Source organism: Peromyscus californicus, unplaced genomic scaffold (genome assembly GCF_007827085.1).
Source record: "Peromyscus californicus insignis strain IS unplaced genomic scaffold, ASM782708v3 Scaffold_10__1_contigs__length_136768540, whole genome shotgun sequence".
Taxonomy (NCBI): Eukaryota; Metazoa; Chordata; class Mammalia; order Rodentia; family Cricetidae; genus Peromyscus; species Peromyscus californicus.
The window spans coordinates 135,700,752-135,716,701 of NW_026294391.1; the positions used below are offsets into that span (position 1 = coordinate 135,700,752).

General features: G+C 37.1%; 1 protein-coding gene across 3 annotated transcripts in view; it reads right to left on the reverse strand.

The window, feature by feature from the left end:
* Nucleotides 1-5,189: 5,189 nt before the first annotated feature.
* F8 (coagulation factor VIII) overlaps nt 5,190-15,950 on the reverse strand; it is a 201,637-nt gene continuing 190,876 nt past the window's right edge. For all 3 annotated transcript variants that reach the window (XM_052742782.1, XM_052742780.1, XM_052742786.1), the window contains one exon: nt 5,190-7,950. In XM_052742782.1, coding sequence (XP_052598742.1) covers nt 7,795-7,950 — 156 coding nt within the window. In that variant the 3' untranslated portion in view covers nt 5,190-7,794. The remainder of the gene's footprint in view (nt 7,951-15,950) is intronic.

Genomic DNA, 15,950 nt, shown 5'->3' on the forward strand with positions numbered 1-15,950 from the left:
TCAAAGAATCAGAATAGAATCAAAGAGTTGAGATTAGTAATAGGATAGTACCTTAATTAATTTGGTTTTTCTCCTGTCCCATAGCAGAAGATGGCTCTTTTCTTCTGGCATGATACAGGGAGTTTGCATTTTCCTTTTAACAACATGCTTGAGTTTAAAGAAGGAGAGAGCTATTCTTCAACTCCAAAGTCAGCTTTAAATTTTAATTGAACTGGGACTATAAGAAGACCAATAGTGTTAAATTTCTTTAGAGAAGAGCAGAAACATTTAGGAAGACTTCTAAAAATTTTTAGATGATATACCCATATGCCATTTTACTCTGTTTCCTGGAATAGATGATTTTTCCCTTTTCTTCAGTTGTCTCATTTGTCTAGTGTTCTTTAGATTCCTTAACCTTCATTCTCCTAAAAGACAAAAACAAAAACCTTTCCCCAAGACTAATTGTGGGGATGTTCCTTTTTGGCAAGTTATTATCTGATTAAATGAAAAGGCATGTGTTACTGGTATAAGTTAGTTTAAATCAGATGTTCATGCTGGTTGATGAACTATCACCTCCTCTAATTAAGAGGTCTCTCTTGCTCAAATCGAACCTTTATCAATTTTGATGGTACCCACAGCTTATCTTCTCCTGTAGAAACAAAAGCAAAACCTCGTCCCCAACATAACACACACCCTGGTTTCCATTCTGAGGTCATCACATCCTTAAAGTATATAGGCTGATTTAATTCTGTAGTTTTTTCTATTATCCAATGTTTCTCTGCAGCTGTTGTTCCTTTCTCATTGGCATTGAGAAAATTCAAAGTTAATAGAGCATTATGCAGTCTATTTCTGGGGGTTTTTGTTACCCCTTTCTGTTTATTTAGCATATCCTTTAGAGTTCTGTTTGATCTTTCTATAACTGCTTGACCTGTAGGATTATGTGGTATGCCTGTAATATGCTTTATATTGTAATAAGCAAAAAACTGTTTCATTTTAACAGAGACATATGATGGAGCATTGTCAGTTTTGAATTGTGCAGGTATACCCATGATGGCCATAACTTCTAGCAAATGAGTGATTACAGGATCAGCTTTTTCAGAACTCAAAGCAGTTGCCCATTGAAATCCTGAATAAGTATCAATGAAATGGTGTACATATTTCAATTTTCCAAATTCTTCAAAGTGAAACACGTCCATCTGCCAGATTTCATTCCTCTGAGTACCCTTTGGGTTACATCCTGCTGGTAATGGCGTTTGATTTTATAAGGAATAAGTAGGACATTTCTTTACTATTTTTTTGGCGTGTTGCCAGGTTATGGAAAAATCCTTTTTTTAAACCTTTACTATTGACATGATGTTTTTTATGAAATTCTGAGGCCTCCAGCACATTTCCTATCAATAATTTATCAATCTCATCATTGCCTTGTGCTAGAGGGCCTGGCAGACCAGTATGGGATCAGATGTGAGTTATATATAAAGGATGACTACTTTTCCTGATTGTATCTTGTAATTGAATAAATAGTGAAGTTAATTCTGAAGCATCGTGGATAAATTCTGCAGTCTCAATATGTAATACCACTCTTTCAGCATACTGAGAGGCAGTTACTATGTTGAGAGGTTCTGAAAAATCCATTAATACCAACAGAATAGCATACGATTCTGATTTTTGAACTCAATTATAAGGACTTTGAACCACTTTACTTAAATTTTCTGATATGTAACCTGCCTTTTCTTGTTTTTTGGCATCTGTGTAAAATGCACGAACTCCAGATATGGGTTTTTCCCGTACAATTCGAGGCAAGATCCAAACAGCTCTCTTTATAAGATCAATTCTATTGCTTTTGGGATATTTGCTGTTAATTTCTCCCAAAAAATTACTGCAAGCTCTTTGCCAAGGTTCATTTTCTGTCCATAACTTTTCGATGTCCTCTTTAGTTAAAAGTATAACAATTTCTGCTGGGTGTATTCCTGCTAATTGACAAAGTCTCAATTTTCCTTTCCAAACCATGTCAGAGATTTTTTCCACATAATTTTTTAATTTTTTTTTGGTTGATTTGGTAAAAATATCCATTCCAATATAATATCTTCCCTCTGCATTAATATTCCTGTAGGAGAATGCCTAGAAGGTAAAATAACCAAAATGCAATCCAGCTTTGGATCAATACAATCCATGTGCCCTTCATGTAGTTTGTTTTCTACCAAGGCCAATTCTTTCTCAGCTTCAAGTGATAATTCCCTTGGACTATTTAAGTCCTTGTCACCTTCTAAGGTTTTGAACAAATTATTCAGTTCATCATTTTTTACCCCAACAATAGTTCGTAGCTGAGAACTATCTCCAAATAATCTTTGAAAGTCATTAAGAGTCTGTAGTCTGTCTCTCCTAATTTGCACCTTTTGAGGTCTAATTTTTTGTAGCTCTATTTTATATCCTAAATAATTACTAGAATCTCCTCCTTGTATCTTTTCAGGAGCAATTTGTAATCCCCAGCAAAGCAAAATTTTCTTTACTTCTTCAAACATTCTTTCTAAAGTATCTGCATTTGAGTCAGCTAGTAAAATATCATCCATATAATGATAAATTATAGATTTAGGAAATTTTTTACGTATCATTCCAATGGCTTGGCTGTTGTACAAAATATTGGCACAGAATTGGGCTATTCCACATTCCCTGTGGGAGGACCCTCCATTGAAATCTTTTAACAGGTTGAGAATTATTGTAAGTAGGCACTGTGAAGGCAAATCTTTCTCTGTCTTTTTCTTGTAAGGGTATTGAAAAGAAACAGTCTTTTAAATCAATAACTATGAGAGGCCATCCTTTTGGTAACAGAGTAGGCAAAGGAATTCCAGATTGTAGAGAGCCCATTGGCTGAATTACTTTGTTAATTGCTCTAAGGTCTGTTACCATTCTCCATTTACCAGATTTCTTTTTAATAACAAATACAGGAGAATTCCAAGGGCTGGTTGATTCTTCAATATGCTGAGCATTTAACGGTTCTTCTACCAGCTCTTCTAAAGCCTGGAGTTTCTTTACATATGGGCAATGCATGCCATAATTAACTATTGCCTCCTTAAGCCTTCGTAAATATAACATTTCAGTTGGAGTCCAAATATTTTGTGTATTCACTTGATCAGGTAACTGCTGTATGGTTACCGGATAAATTAAACGTGATTGTGTGAAAACAGGCTTTCTTTCTGTAACCTTATGATCCAATCTTGAAACAACTTCACTGTTAATTTCTTCTGTCTGAATTTATATTTCTCTATAATTCCTTTTAACAGGTTTTTCTAAAAATTTTATCCTGGCACTTAAATTGACTATCTTTTTAAATAGTAATATAAGGATAAGAAAAGTAATAAAGGGCATAATTCAATCAACATCAATCTTCTCATATAGTTGTTCCATTGTCAGACTGCCTAAAATTTCAAACAAAGCCCAATTTTCTTCCAAAGTACACATAAAACCCATTTTTTTTAATGTGGAAAAATTTCTCTTTTAAATAGTTTCCTGTAAAATATCTGATATCTTAGTTGACTTACCAAGTCTGCATAGAACAGTAGAAATCTGAGGGAATTTCAAAACAGCTACCTAGCATCTGAATCCAGAGAGAGAGAGAGAGAGAGAGAGAGAGAGAGAGAGAGAGAGAGAGAGAGAGTAGCCAAGTGTTCCTACTTCAGCCAAGTTGAGCCTAGGCTCTGACTTCCTTAAGCTCCGACCACATGCTGAGTGTAGCTATTGCAATTAGCAGTAGCTCCTGCAGGGCAGGCCTGAGTTGTTTGTAGCACTGGCTTTTTAAGCAAATAACTCCAGCTGCAGGTAACTGCTTGCAACTATGGTCAGTCGGGCCTGACACCTAAGCTGGGCCCAAGCTAGGGAGCTGGGCCACCCAGGTGGGAAACTGTACCCACCAAGCCAAGCCAAGCAGTTTTTAATGAATTCTCACCACGTGGGCACCAAATGTAGATGAATGGTCTTGTTAAATAAGAAACACAGAGCCAATGCAGAGATGAAAGCCCAAGAGGTCAGAGCTAAAAACCTTACCCTTCACTGCTGCTGTTGTCCTCGAGACCAGGTTTCTCTGTGTAGCTTTGTGCCTTTCCTGGAATTCACTCTGTAGCCCAGACTGGCCTCGAACTCACAGAGATCTGCCTGCCTCTGCCTCCCGAGTGCTGGGATTAAAGGTGTGCGCCACCACCTCCCAGCTTAAAAAGATATTTTTAGGATGGTAATACAAGTTATGATAGAAAGTGGTTTATGAATAAAACTTTGTACTCATCAAGATATGATAGATAATAAAGTATTTTCTCCAAAGTTGCCAAATACAAATGGACTGGACATTGTAAATGTAATTCTTACTTGATAATTGTTCTTATTATAGTTTTCCTGCATTAGTTAAACCCTTGCCTTTTTATTTAGACAAAAAGGGGGAAATGTTGAAGAATATTTCTGTACACTGTAAAGATGTGTCTTTGCCTAAGGCACCTTCTGATTGGTTTGTAAAGAGCTGAATGACCAATACCTAGGCAGGGGACAATAGGTAGGATTTCTAGGGAGAGAAAGGAAGAAGAGGAGGAATCTAGGCATGCAGATTTCACCAGAGACTCTGAAGAAGTCAAGCATATGGTACAGAACAGAGGTAACCAAGCCATGTAACAGAATTCAGATTAATTACGACAGATAAATTTAAGTTATAAGAGCTAGTTGGAAGAAAGCCTAAGCTAAGGCCAAGCTTCCATAATTAATATTAAGTCTCTGTGTTGTTATTAGGGAGCTGGCAGTCCCACAAAAGAAAGTCTGACAAAGTTTTCTACAAACAAGTCTAAGCTAAGTCCAAGCTTTCATATTAATAAGCCTCTGTCATTTTTGGGGAGCTGGTGGTTTGACAAAAAAGACTGATTTTACCTTCTTATTCTGAGTTCAATTTAATCTGGTGTTACAATAAAAAAATTGGGTTGTCTAGTGTCCTCTCTAATATTGAATGTCTTTAGTTGTTTTTACATATAATATTTCTACTAATTTTTGAGAATTTCACACATGCACCCAATGTCTTTTGATCATATTCATCCCACACTTCCCCAACTCCTCCCAGGGCCACCCTTACCCTCTTATCCCTTACAACTTCATGTCTTCTCTATTTTTAAAGTATCATTCATTGCTTACATTTTTATTTCTAGTATAAAAACCATTCTCAAAGACATTCATTTGTATGCATCAATGTTTTATTTAACTCATGTCTGAAGACAAAACAATAGGTTTCAAGAGCATTTGAGAAGGCTGGGCGGTGGTGGCGCACGCCTTTAATCCCAGCACACGGGAGGCAGAGGCAGGCGGATCTCTGTGAGTTCGAGGCCAGCCTGGTCTCCAAAGCAAGTTCCAGGAAAGGCACAAAGCTACACAGAGAAACCCTGTCTTGAAAAACAAACAAACAAAAAAAAAGAGCATTTGAGAAATAGATCTGCATCATCAATGGAAAAGATTGTCAAAATCAGGTTATTAAGTTAGATATGAGTGGTTAGAATTTTATAGGAAATAAAACCATATCATCTGCAGTTTTGTCAGTTGTAGATTATAAGAAATGTGGCAATTGTGTTATAATTCCCAAAGAAGTCACAGAAGGGTCAAGTAGGATTATTAGAAAGTGTACTAGGATGAAACAACAACCATATCCATTCTTTTGCCTTTTCTGTGACTGGGACACATTTTTTTCTCTCCTGTTTTCAAGCCATCCTGGGCTGCAAACTTTAAATGCATCCTCTGACTGTTTGGTGGACTATAATTGCTACTATGATGTGTTTGTGCATAATAAAGTGTAAAGGTAGAAGGACCAGTGAAGCATTCTCAAGCTTCCGGAGAGAATGTGGCAATGCATACTGGAGTATTCACTAATTTTTAACAGTTGAGATTTCTCGTGATTCAATGACAAAGATATAGTATAAAATGTTGTTATATTTTTGTTTTAGCAGGAAATTAAGTGAAGGAAGGATTAAAACAAATGCATTAATAGAACTTTAAAGTTTATAATTTTCCTATGGAAATATTAAAATATATCTTTTAGAAGAGTATTGGCTTTAGAGCTGAGTAGCAGTCTAATATATATATATATTTGTATATACCAAATTTTTATTCTCCATTCATCTGTTGATTCTAATTCTTTGCTATAGTTAATAAAACAGGATAAACATAGAGATACATATGTCTCTATGGTAGGGTATGGAATTTTCTGGGCATATATGTCCAGGAATGAAACAGCTGGGTCATATGGTAGTTCTGTTTTTATTTTTTTGAGAAATTTCCAAATTGATCTCCACAATGGTAATATTAATTACCACCAACAGCAAATAAAGTATGCTTTCTCTCCACATCCCCTCCAACATTTCCTATCAGATTTGTTGATAGCTATTATGACTAGGGTTAGGTGGTATCTCAAAATAGTTTGATTTGCATTTCCCTGATGGGTAGGGATATTGAACACTAAAAAATAGTTATTGACCACTTGTGTTTCATTTCTTTTGAAAACTGTGCATTATGTTCATTTGCCTATTAGTTGATTAACAATTTAATTTTATTGGTATTTAATTTCTGCAGTTCTTTGTAAATTCTGGATATTTATTTTTTTATGATGTGTAGCTGGTAAAGACTTTTCTTTTATTCTGTGGGCTGTATGTTAACTGCTGATTGTTTCTTTTGCTGTACAGAAACTTTTTATTTTCATGTAGTCCCATCTGTTGGTACTTGGGATTAGTTCCTATGCTGTTAGTGTTTGATTAAAAAGTTCTCGACTACTCTGATATGTTAAAGGCTATCCTCTGTGTTTTCTTCTAAAAGTTTCAGTGCTTCAGGTTCTAAATTAAGGTTTAAATGAAGGTAAAATTACAGGAACATGGATAGACTTCGAATGTATATTATTAAGTGAGGTCATATAATCTCAAAGAAAAAAATGTGCATATAGCTAATAATATATGTATATGTGTAAACAAATGTACATTTGGGTACAGTATAACATGAAGAAAAGAGAACAAGGAAAGCTAAATATAAGGGGGTCAAGAATGCAGCTAATGGACATGAGTTATTTAAGAGGGTATAAGCTAATTGTTTTTCTAGTTCTGATTCTGTCACAAATTTTTTGGTTTTGGTAGTGCATAAAATATATTTGATACTGAAAGTATAAAACTTAGTGTGATTCTTCACAGCTTCCATTATGAATGTTGACACTTAAGTTTTCAGAAAATGCCGAATTAATAATTTGGGAAGTATCAGAATAAAGTCATATATGACTGTACGGTTTTAAATAAAATGATGGTGGCATAAACAGTGTGGGGCAGTATGTATGTAGAAACCTGAGAGGGATGCTGGTCTTGAATTGGTGAGAGAACTTCCTTGTGGTTTGAAAAGAATAGCCCCCATAGGCTCATACATTTGAATTATTAGTCATCAGGGAGTGGAACTACAGAGGATTAGGAGGTGTGACCTTGTTGGAGTAGGTGTGGCCATGTTGGAGGAAGTGTGTCACTGGGGGTGGACACTGAGGTTTAAAAAGCCCAGCCAGGGCCATTCTCTCTCTCTTCCTGCAGCCTGTGGATTCAGATGTAGAACTCTCAGCTGCTTCTCGAGTACCATATCTGCCTACATACTACCATACTCTCTACCATGACAATAGACTAAACCTCTGAAATTATAAGCAAGCCCCAATTAAATGCTTTCTTTGATAAGAGTTGCCATGGTCATGGTGATTTTTCACAGCAACAACACAGTGACTAAGACAATCCTGGAGCTGAAGAAGGAGGCAAAGGGTAACAAGCAGAGGATGCAGAAGCCACCTCAGTATAGCTGCTGGGCCTCACATCCAAGAATCTCAAGCCTCAAGGCAATTTGGTGCTCCCAGACCTGGGGGTGAATTCGAAGGTATCGAGTGAGTAATGGTGGGTCTAGAGAATTCACTGTTGGTGTGGACGAGTCCTGATTCCCGCGAAAAACCTGAAAGAGGATAGACAGTATTTATTAACTGACTGACAAAAGTACCATTTATGCCACCACATTCTTGCTAGAAGCCTCAACTTTAGTTTCTCCCTCTTCTGTCAGTCACTCATCCACGGCTCCTCTTCCTCATGGCCCTTTCCCCTTTTTGCATCTGTCACAATGCTTATAACAACATATGAGTGACTTACTTCAATTTGCTTTTAGCATTATAAGATTGAACTCTGGGAGATTGGATGACTCCATGGGCCAAAAAGTTGTTTTGACTTGTAGAATTGAGATCAACCCACTTATCTGCTACGTAGGATTGCTCTAGCTATGCCTTACATCTGAAATATTCTCACCCATGTCAAAAATCTCAATGAAACAAAATGCTTTGCCTGAGGTCATACACAATATCTGTGTGTCAGATAATCTGGAGGTGGGAGTCAGGACTCAACTAGTTGACTCCAAAGTCACTGCATTTGTTATTGTAAGATGAGTATATAGTAAACATTCAATAAATGGTAGGTACTATTGTTAGTCATATATACTGTTTTCATACTTTAGTAGCAACACAACAAAGTGTGTAATTTGACTAGAGAGGGTGCAGAACAGAGAAAGTTGGGAGTAGAGTCCAAGATTCAAGGTGTCTTGCCACATTGAGATTTTGAAGGTAGGTCCACTTGTAAGCCAGTCATATTTGAGGAAATGAAACTGAATATTCAAAATGTGTGGTTCCAGGCAGCTATGAAACTCAGTAGAATGTATGTGGTGTGTTTGTGTATTCCATGAACTTCATACAGTAGAGGACCAAATCAAAGTGTAAGAGTAATACAGAATCTTAGAGAAACATGAAGTGGTGACACTGTTGTAAGGAATACCTATGCAAGCACAGACACAATGACATTTATAAGATATACCCAGGTAGTCTGCATGGAGGGGAACAGTAGGAACTAGGCTGTTATCATGGGAAAACTAGTTAAACAACAAAGAAAGGACTCCTGTTTCCTGGGACTATTTAGATGACATTCACCTGCAATCATTCTGTGAACTATATCTTTACAAATTTGGTGTGAGTTTCACTTCAGATTCAAGTGGAAAGGGACTTTTCTCAGAAAACATGGTAGAAATAATGCTGGTTCTACAGAATTTAACTATAAGAACAAACAAAGTCTAAGGTATGTTCTTTACTTCATTTTCCTTTTAGGTTCCCATCCATGGTTTCCCATGGCTGCTTAATGGAATCACCTAGGGAGCTTCTTAAAACAATTGAGGCTTAGTCTAGCTTTTACCCCAGAGATGTCAATTTAACTGATTCTCCTACTTTGGCACCCCCTTTTGTGGTACGTAGAAAAAGCTTTTCAATATGTAAGCCTAGAGGTACCATATTCCTGCTTAAAACCTTCTATGATAGGGCTGGAGATGGCTCAGTGGTTGAGGGCACTAGCTGTTTAGATTTCTAGAGGACCTGGGTTCAATTTCCAGCACCTACATGACAGTCCACAACTGTCTGTAACTCCAGTTCCAAGGAATCTGACACTCTCTTCTGGCCTCCTTGAGCACTGAATTTAAATGGTACAAAGACATACATGCAGGTAAAACACCCATACCTCTATCACCCTCCAAAACAAAACCTTCCATACCACTTAGAATGAGATCCAAACTCATTCTGATCTCCAAGTCTTGCAAGATGTGGCCTGTGGCCACTGTTGGCTCTGATCTCACCTCCCACTGCTTTCCCCCTATTTTACACTGTAGACACATTTATCTTTTTTTAGTTACTGGACAGCGGCAACTCTTTTGTTGTTGTTGTTAATATGAGAAGCTTTGTATGTATGATTCTTTCTGCTAAGAAGTCTTTTATCCCACTGTTTCCTCATCTTTATTGTTTTTATCCTTCATGTCTCAGTATAAATGCCATATCATTAGAAAACTTTTCCTCCTCTAAAATATGGTTCCTGTTTATTCTAAATCTGAAATTATTGTTTGTTTCATTTGTAATATTTGGAGGTTGTTGACAGAGACATCATCATCACACAGAATATGGAACCTAATGCACATATAGAAATTTCCTCTGAGACAAAAACATCTCATCATTCATCATGGAGTGAAACTTGTTAAGACATAGGACCTTCTAAAGGGAGACAAACAATCTATCCTGCAGGGAAACTTGTTAAGATCAGGAAGTAAACATCTTAATAGCATCAGGAAGTCACTGAAACTGACCAGATTTACTAGGCTTCTCTGTTAGAGTATATAAGAAGTAGAGACTGCTGAGAAGTCAAGCTGTTTGGAAGAGATTCAGGCCAAATGAACTACTTAGAAAGACTGCTTTTCAAACTGTTGAGCTGTCTGCAAACTGTGCAGTGTGCTCCTAGCTTCTAGCTTTCATGAGTTGTCATCCATGTTGGGGTGAGCTTTGATAATACACCTGTCTTTTGGTCATTCCCGCTCTTGTAAGCTCTCACCCAGATTCCGGTGATTAATCCCAATAAAACTCACAGTTCATAAAGTTGGTCTGGTCTGACATCAATTCGCTATCTGGAATGAGTAGACATTGTTCATATCTCCTCAGGAATAGTGTCACACAATATAGCATGGCAAATATACTGTAAATATTTGTTGCATTAAAGTCTATATGCTCGATCAAACTTTTGAGAAACATTAAGGTTCCAGATTTGGGATTGTTTTTGGGTACAATTTTACAATATATTTGGAGGTTGGGTCTGTAACACAAAAAATAGTCTTATTTATTTATTTATTTATTTATTTGTTTGTTTATCTATTTATTTATTTATTTTTTGGTTTTTCGAGACAGGGTTTCTCTGTGTAGCTTTGCACCTTTCCTGGAACTCACTTTGTAGACCAGGCTGGCCTTGAACTCACAGAGATCCGCCTGCCTCTGCCTCCGAGTGCTGGGATTGAAGGTGTGCGCCACCACCGCCCGGCTAAATAGTCTTATTAATAAAAAAAAAAAAAACCCAGAGCCAGATACTGGGGTGAAAACTGAAAGATCAGAGAAAGAGAACAAGTCACAGGCAACCTCACCTTGCCAACTCCTTAGTGGATCCTGTTTTCATGAATCCTCAGACTGAAAGCCTCTGAGTCCTCACCCCTGAGGGTCTCAGTTGAACTGCTGCTTGGTTCCTGTCTCCTCGCGCCTTATATATTGTTCTCCACCCAGCCATGTCACTTCCTGGAATTAAAGGCATCTGTGCTTCCTAAGCAAAGGCATGAGATCTCAAGTGCTAGGATTAAAGGTGTGTGCCGCCACTTCCTCACTCTGTTCCCAGTGTGGCCTTGAACTCACAGAGATCCAGACAGATCTCTGCCTCCCAAGTGATAGGATTAAGGGTGTGTGACACCACTGCCTGGCCTCTATGTCTAATCTAGTGGCTAGCTCTGACCTCTGATCCCAAGATAAGTTTATTAGGGTACACAATATATTACCGCATTAGTCATCTTTCATTAGATATAACTCTTATTATGTCCTCTTAAACTTTTATTTATAAAAATTACAAGCCTAGAGGAATTAAAAGAATGACATAGTGAACATGCTTAAGACCTTCATCTAGAGTTACCAATTATTAGAATACAAATATTTATATTCTTTCTCCTGTTTATTTTTAAAATATTATTTTATTTAGTTATGTGCATGTGTGCATGTCTGTCTGTCTGTGCACTTAAGTGCAGATGTCCATAGAGGCCAGAGGCATTGGATTCCCTGGAAGTAGAGTTATATGTGGTTATGAACAGCCTGGAGTTAGTTCTGGGAATTAAACTCAAATACTCTGTAAGAGCAGTATGCACTCTTAACGGTTAATCCATCTTTCCAACTCCCTCCTTTCCTTTCTCTCTCTCTCTCTCTCTCTCTCTCTCTCTCTCTCTCTCTCTCTCTCTCCCCCCGTATACACACACACACACACACACACACACACACACACACACACACACACACACACATACACACACACACACACACACATACACATTTTTTCTGCACAGTTTGGTAGAAAATTATAAACATCATGGTATTTTTTCATACTAAATATTTCAGCCTGCAAAACCTGAGAAAGGGCTCATTTTTTGTACATATCATAGACTACCATTATTATGACCAACAAATGTAGCATTAATGTGATATTATCTGATATTTGAAAATTTCAGTTATCATAATGGTATCCTACACAGTATTTATTTAGAATCTAATAAAAGATCATACATTATATTTACTTGAATCATTTTAAATTTCCTTAAATCTAAAGTAGGGAGATGAGAAGATGGCTCACTGGATAAAGCATCTACTGCACAAATGTGAGGGCTGGAGTTCAGATCCCTTGCACTCAAGTAAATGTGAAATGGATATTAAGCCCATCTATAATCCCAACTCCCAGGAGGCAGAGACAGGGTATCTCCAGAGCAAGCTGACTAGCTAGACTAGCCAGAATTAGTTAGGTTATCTCCAGGCAAAGCAAGAGTCCCTTCCTTATAATAAAGTGGAGAACAATAAAGGGAGATACTTAATATAAATTTTGGTCTCTGTATACATATACTCCCACACATATGTTCACCCACACATGTGAGCATACACATATACACATAGGCAAAATTAAAAAGAAAATGCAAAATATTCATAGTCTCTGCTCTTTTTCATCCATTGTGACATTGACATCTTTAAAAGCCCAGAATACTTGTGGTACAGCATGGTCTGAATTCTCGTTAGATAAGTAGAACATGTGTCCTTTTTGCACTGCATCAAAGGACACTCAATGTGCCAGTCTGTCGCATTATTGATGACCCTAAGTTTGATCACTTTGTTAAGATTGAGTCCACTCAAACCTATTACAAAATTTATTCTACTTTCTTAACAATCTGCTGGGTAAACTTTGAAACCATGTCAATGTTTTATTTCCCAACAAACCTTCACCCAGTGGTTTTTATTATCCATTCACTTTCTTTACAAGTATTAAATAGTATATGATGGTTTCCAAATGAATTTATAATTTTGCTGAATCTTTTACACTTATTAGCCAGTATTATTCTGTGTGGAAGCAGAAGCTCACTTTCTACTTTTATTTACTTTTTCCTTTTATTTATAGTAAAAAACTGTTACTATGGACTCATATGTTCTTTTTTTATTATATGTATTACAATCTATTACCATCATTATTCTTTTTGGCCCCTTAGATTTGGGCTTACAGGCATGAGCTAATATACTCTGCCATTATCTTTTTGATGTTCAAATTTTCTCAAAGTTGGCTAACAGAAAGCTCTTCAAGTAAACTCTTATGTTCTTTTTTACATGGACCTCATTAGCCTTATATTCTGGCACATGGAGATATTTCAAGATTTCCAGGCAGTTTCCTTGTTTCAGAAATTAGTCATTTCTCAAATAAGCCCAAACTCCCTTTACTGGGAAATGGTAGAGACCAACATCTGGACATGATGTGCTCATTGCTTTTATTGTATCAATATTGCTAGGCTTTCTCAGTGGACAGTGCTATCATACATTTCTTTTAAAATTTTTGAGTTCTTATTGATACTAGAAGTTCAAGTCTAGCATTTCTTATACTCATTATACTCATTCTGGTGCTGTTAAAAGAAATTATCCCAAACCCAGTGCCTCAAAATGAATGTATTCTCTCAATGTTCTAAAGGCTCAAAGTCTGGAGCCTGAAGGAGAGGCCTGAGAAACTGAGTAAAACAGAGTCACATTTAAAGCTTCTATCATATCTACTAACTTACCACTGGCCAAAAAGAGTTGTATGGCCATACCAACAGACAATGAGGTTTTCAGGGAAAGAAGGAATAAAAAGTTAAGAACAACACATGAATTCAATATACCTATGTGATATTTTCTGTTAAATTCATTACATTTTCTTCTTCTAACAATAAAGGATAATTTATGTTGGTAAGGGTGAACATTTGGGGTGGTTTACTAGATTTCTTAATCCAGGAGTACTCTCTACTATTAACAAAATGAAGTGGAACTTCTTTAATAGCCAGGAAGAGAAGAGGTGTGTAGCTAGTGATTCAGTGGTTTTTGTTTCCACAGTTCACTTAATAATAATCTAAGCAGAATAATTTTGAATGAACAAGCCCCAGTTCCATTACCATGATTGAGGCTACAAATGCTACCAAGTTATGTCTTATCTTGAGCCTACAACCTGCCAAAGTAAGTATAAAACAGAGGAGGGACTAAGGCTTGTACTATTACAGGATTCTTATTACTGATGTGTTCTCATGGCCTAGGGCCCACTGCAACCAGTCACAGCTGAGATAGACATTGCATAGACTGAGACTATATGTCTTTTTGCATAGGAGTTATTTCAGAAGCTTCATTGAATATGAATTCCTGGGGATGGGTGGTAGTGGTGGTCTTTAGAATCAGCCCAATCTTAGGTTTCACCAGCCTGTTCTAAGGCAAAGTACTGTTTTTATTACTCTGTCCTACCCACAGTGAATGAGGTCATACTCTACAATGCTGCTCAACATTGGGGTACTATTGGTAAAGGTGGTCTTTTGGGCACAAAAGGGATGATAAAATGGGTGGCTCCTTAGATTCTAACAGTGTCAATAGCCTGTACAGTGTCAAGGACAGTCTCAGCCTATATCACCTGCCTGCATCACATTCAGGCTGAAGCTCAAGTCCATTCCACTAATGTACATGTATCCTCTTGGTACTAGACCCAGTCCATAAACTCCATCTGGAAATTCTGGCCTTCATGTAGGGTCTTCAGCATTGGGTTTCATCACAGTGGGTCTGAAAATAAGCTCCAATGTAAATGAATCTTTCCCACCTACCTATTCCCAAATAACCAGTCAGAGGCTTAATATTAATTACAAACTGTTTGGTCTATGGTCAAGGCTTATTTCTAGCTAGCTCTGACATCTTAAATTAACCTATTTCTATTAATCTATATTTTGCCACGTGGCCATGGCATTACTAGTCTGCTGACATCTTGTTCCTTGGGCGGCTGGATGGCATCTGCCATGACTACACCCTTCTTCTCTCTGTCTCTCCCCTTGGATTTCCTGCCTGGCTCTATCTTGCCTTACCATAGGCCAAAAAAGCTTTATTTATCAACCAATGGGAGCAACACATATTCACAGCACACAAAAAGACCATCCCACAGCATTTCCCCTTTTCTGTCTAATCAAAAAGGAAAGTTTTCATTTTAACATAGTAAAATTACATAGAACAAAACAGTTATCAAGTGAGAATTATGGTTATAATGTCTATTTGGCAAAATTAAAGAAAATATTTTATCATGTATCTTGTCTTTGTGAGTCTAAAGTTTCATACCTAAAACTTATCTTTTATTATAGCTAAGTAAAACTATAATTATAACTATCCAGTCTTCAACTACATCAAAGACCCCAGAAGGATATAATACTACCTGAGTAAACAGAAAGTGCATTGTAAGCAACTTCCAAAACTCTAGAAATGACAAAAAACATCTGGTTGCCTAGACAGCCACCCAAAGTTATTTTGTAATGTTGGGGCATCCATCTTCAGCCTATAGGTTTAGAGTATCTGGCAGATTTTTCAGTGAAGCAGGAAATCTGAAGAACTGTTCTGCCTATTTTGGCAAGGTTCATCAGTTGCTTTTCTCTGTGTCCTGCAAAATGTCTGACAGTTTCTTCTGTGAAGCAGGAACCTGAAGGACCATCTTGCCTTGTTTTGGCAAAGTTCAGAGGTCATATTTTTATGGGTCCTACATGTCCAGTTTATACAGCATATAGTCAAGCAGTTGATGCGAGGGCATTTTCTTGCCCAGTGGCTAACTTTTGCCACAAAGAAAGTAAACTCCATATGGAGTTTCTTCAATGCCCATCATCTTCTATGAAGTAGATTGGTGCTGCCAGGAGTAGACATGTCTCACTGTCATAAAAAGTCTAAGTTTTAAAAATATTTCAAATGCCACATTCTGTAGGTCTTTGAAGTGTTTGATTACCTATCTGAAATATATCTTTGTATACCTAAAAAATCTAACATAAGTATAACTTTGACTTTT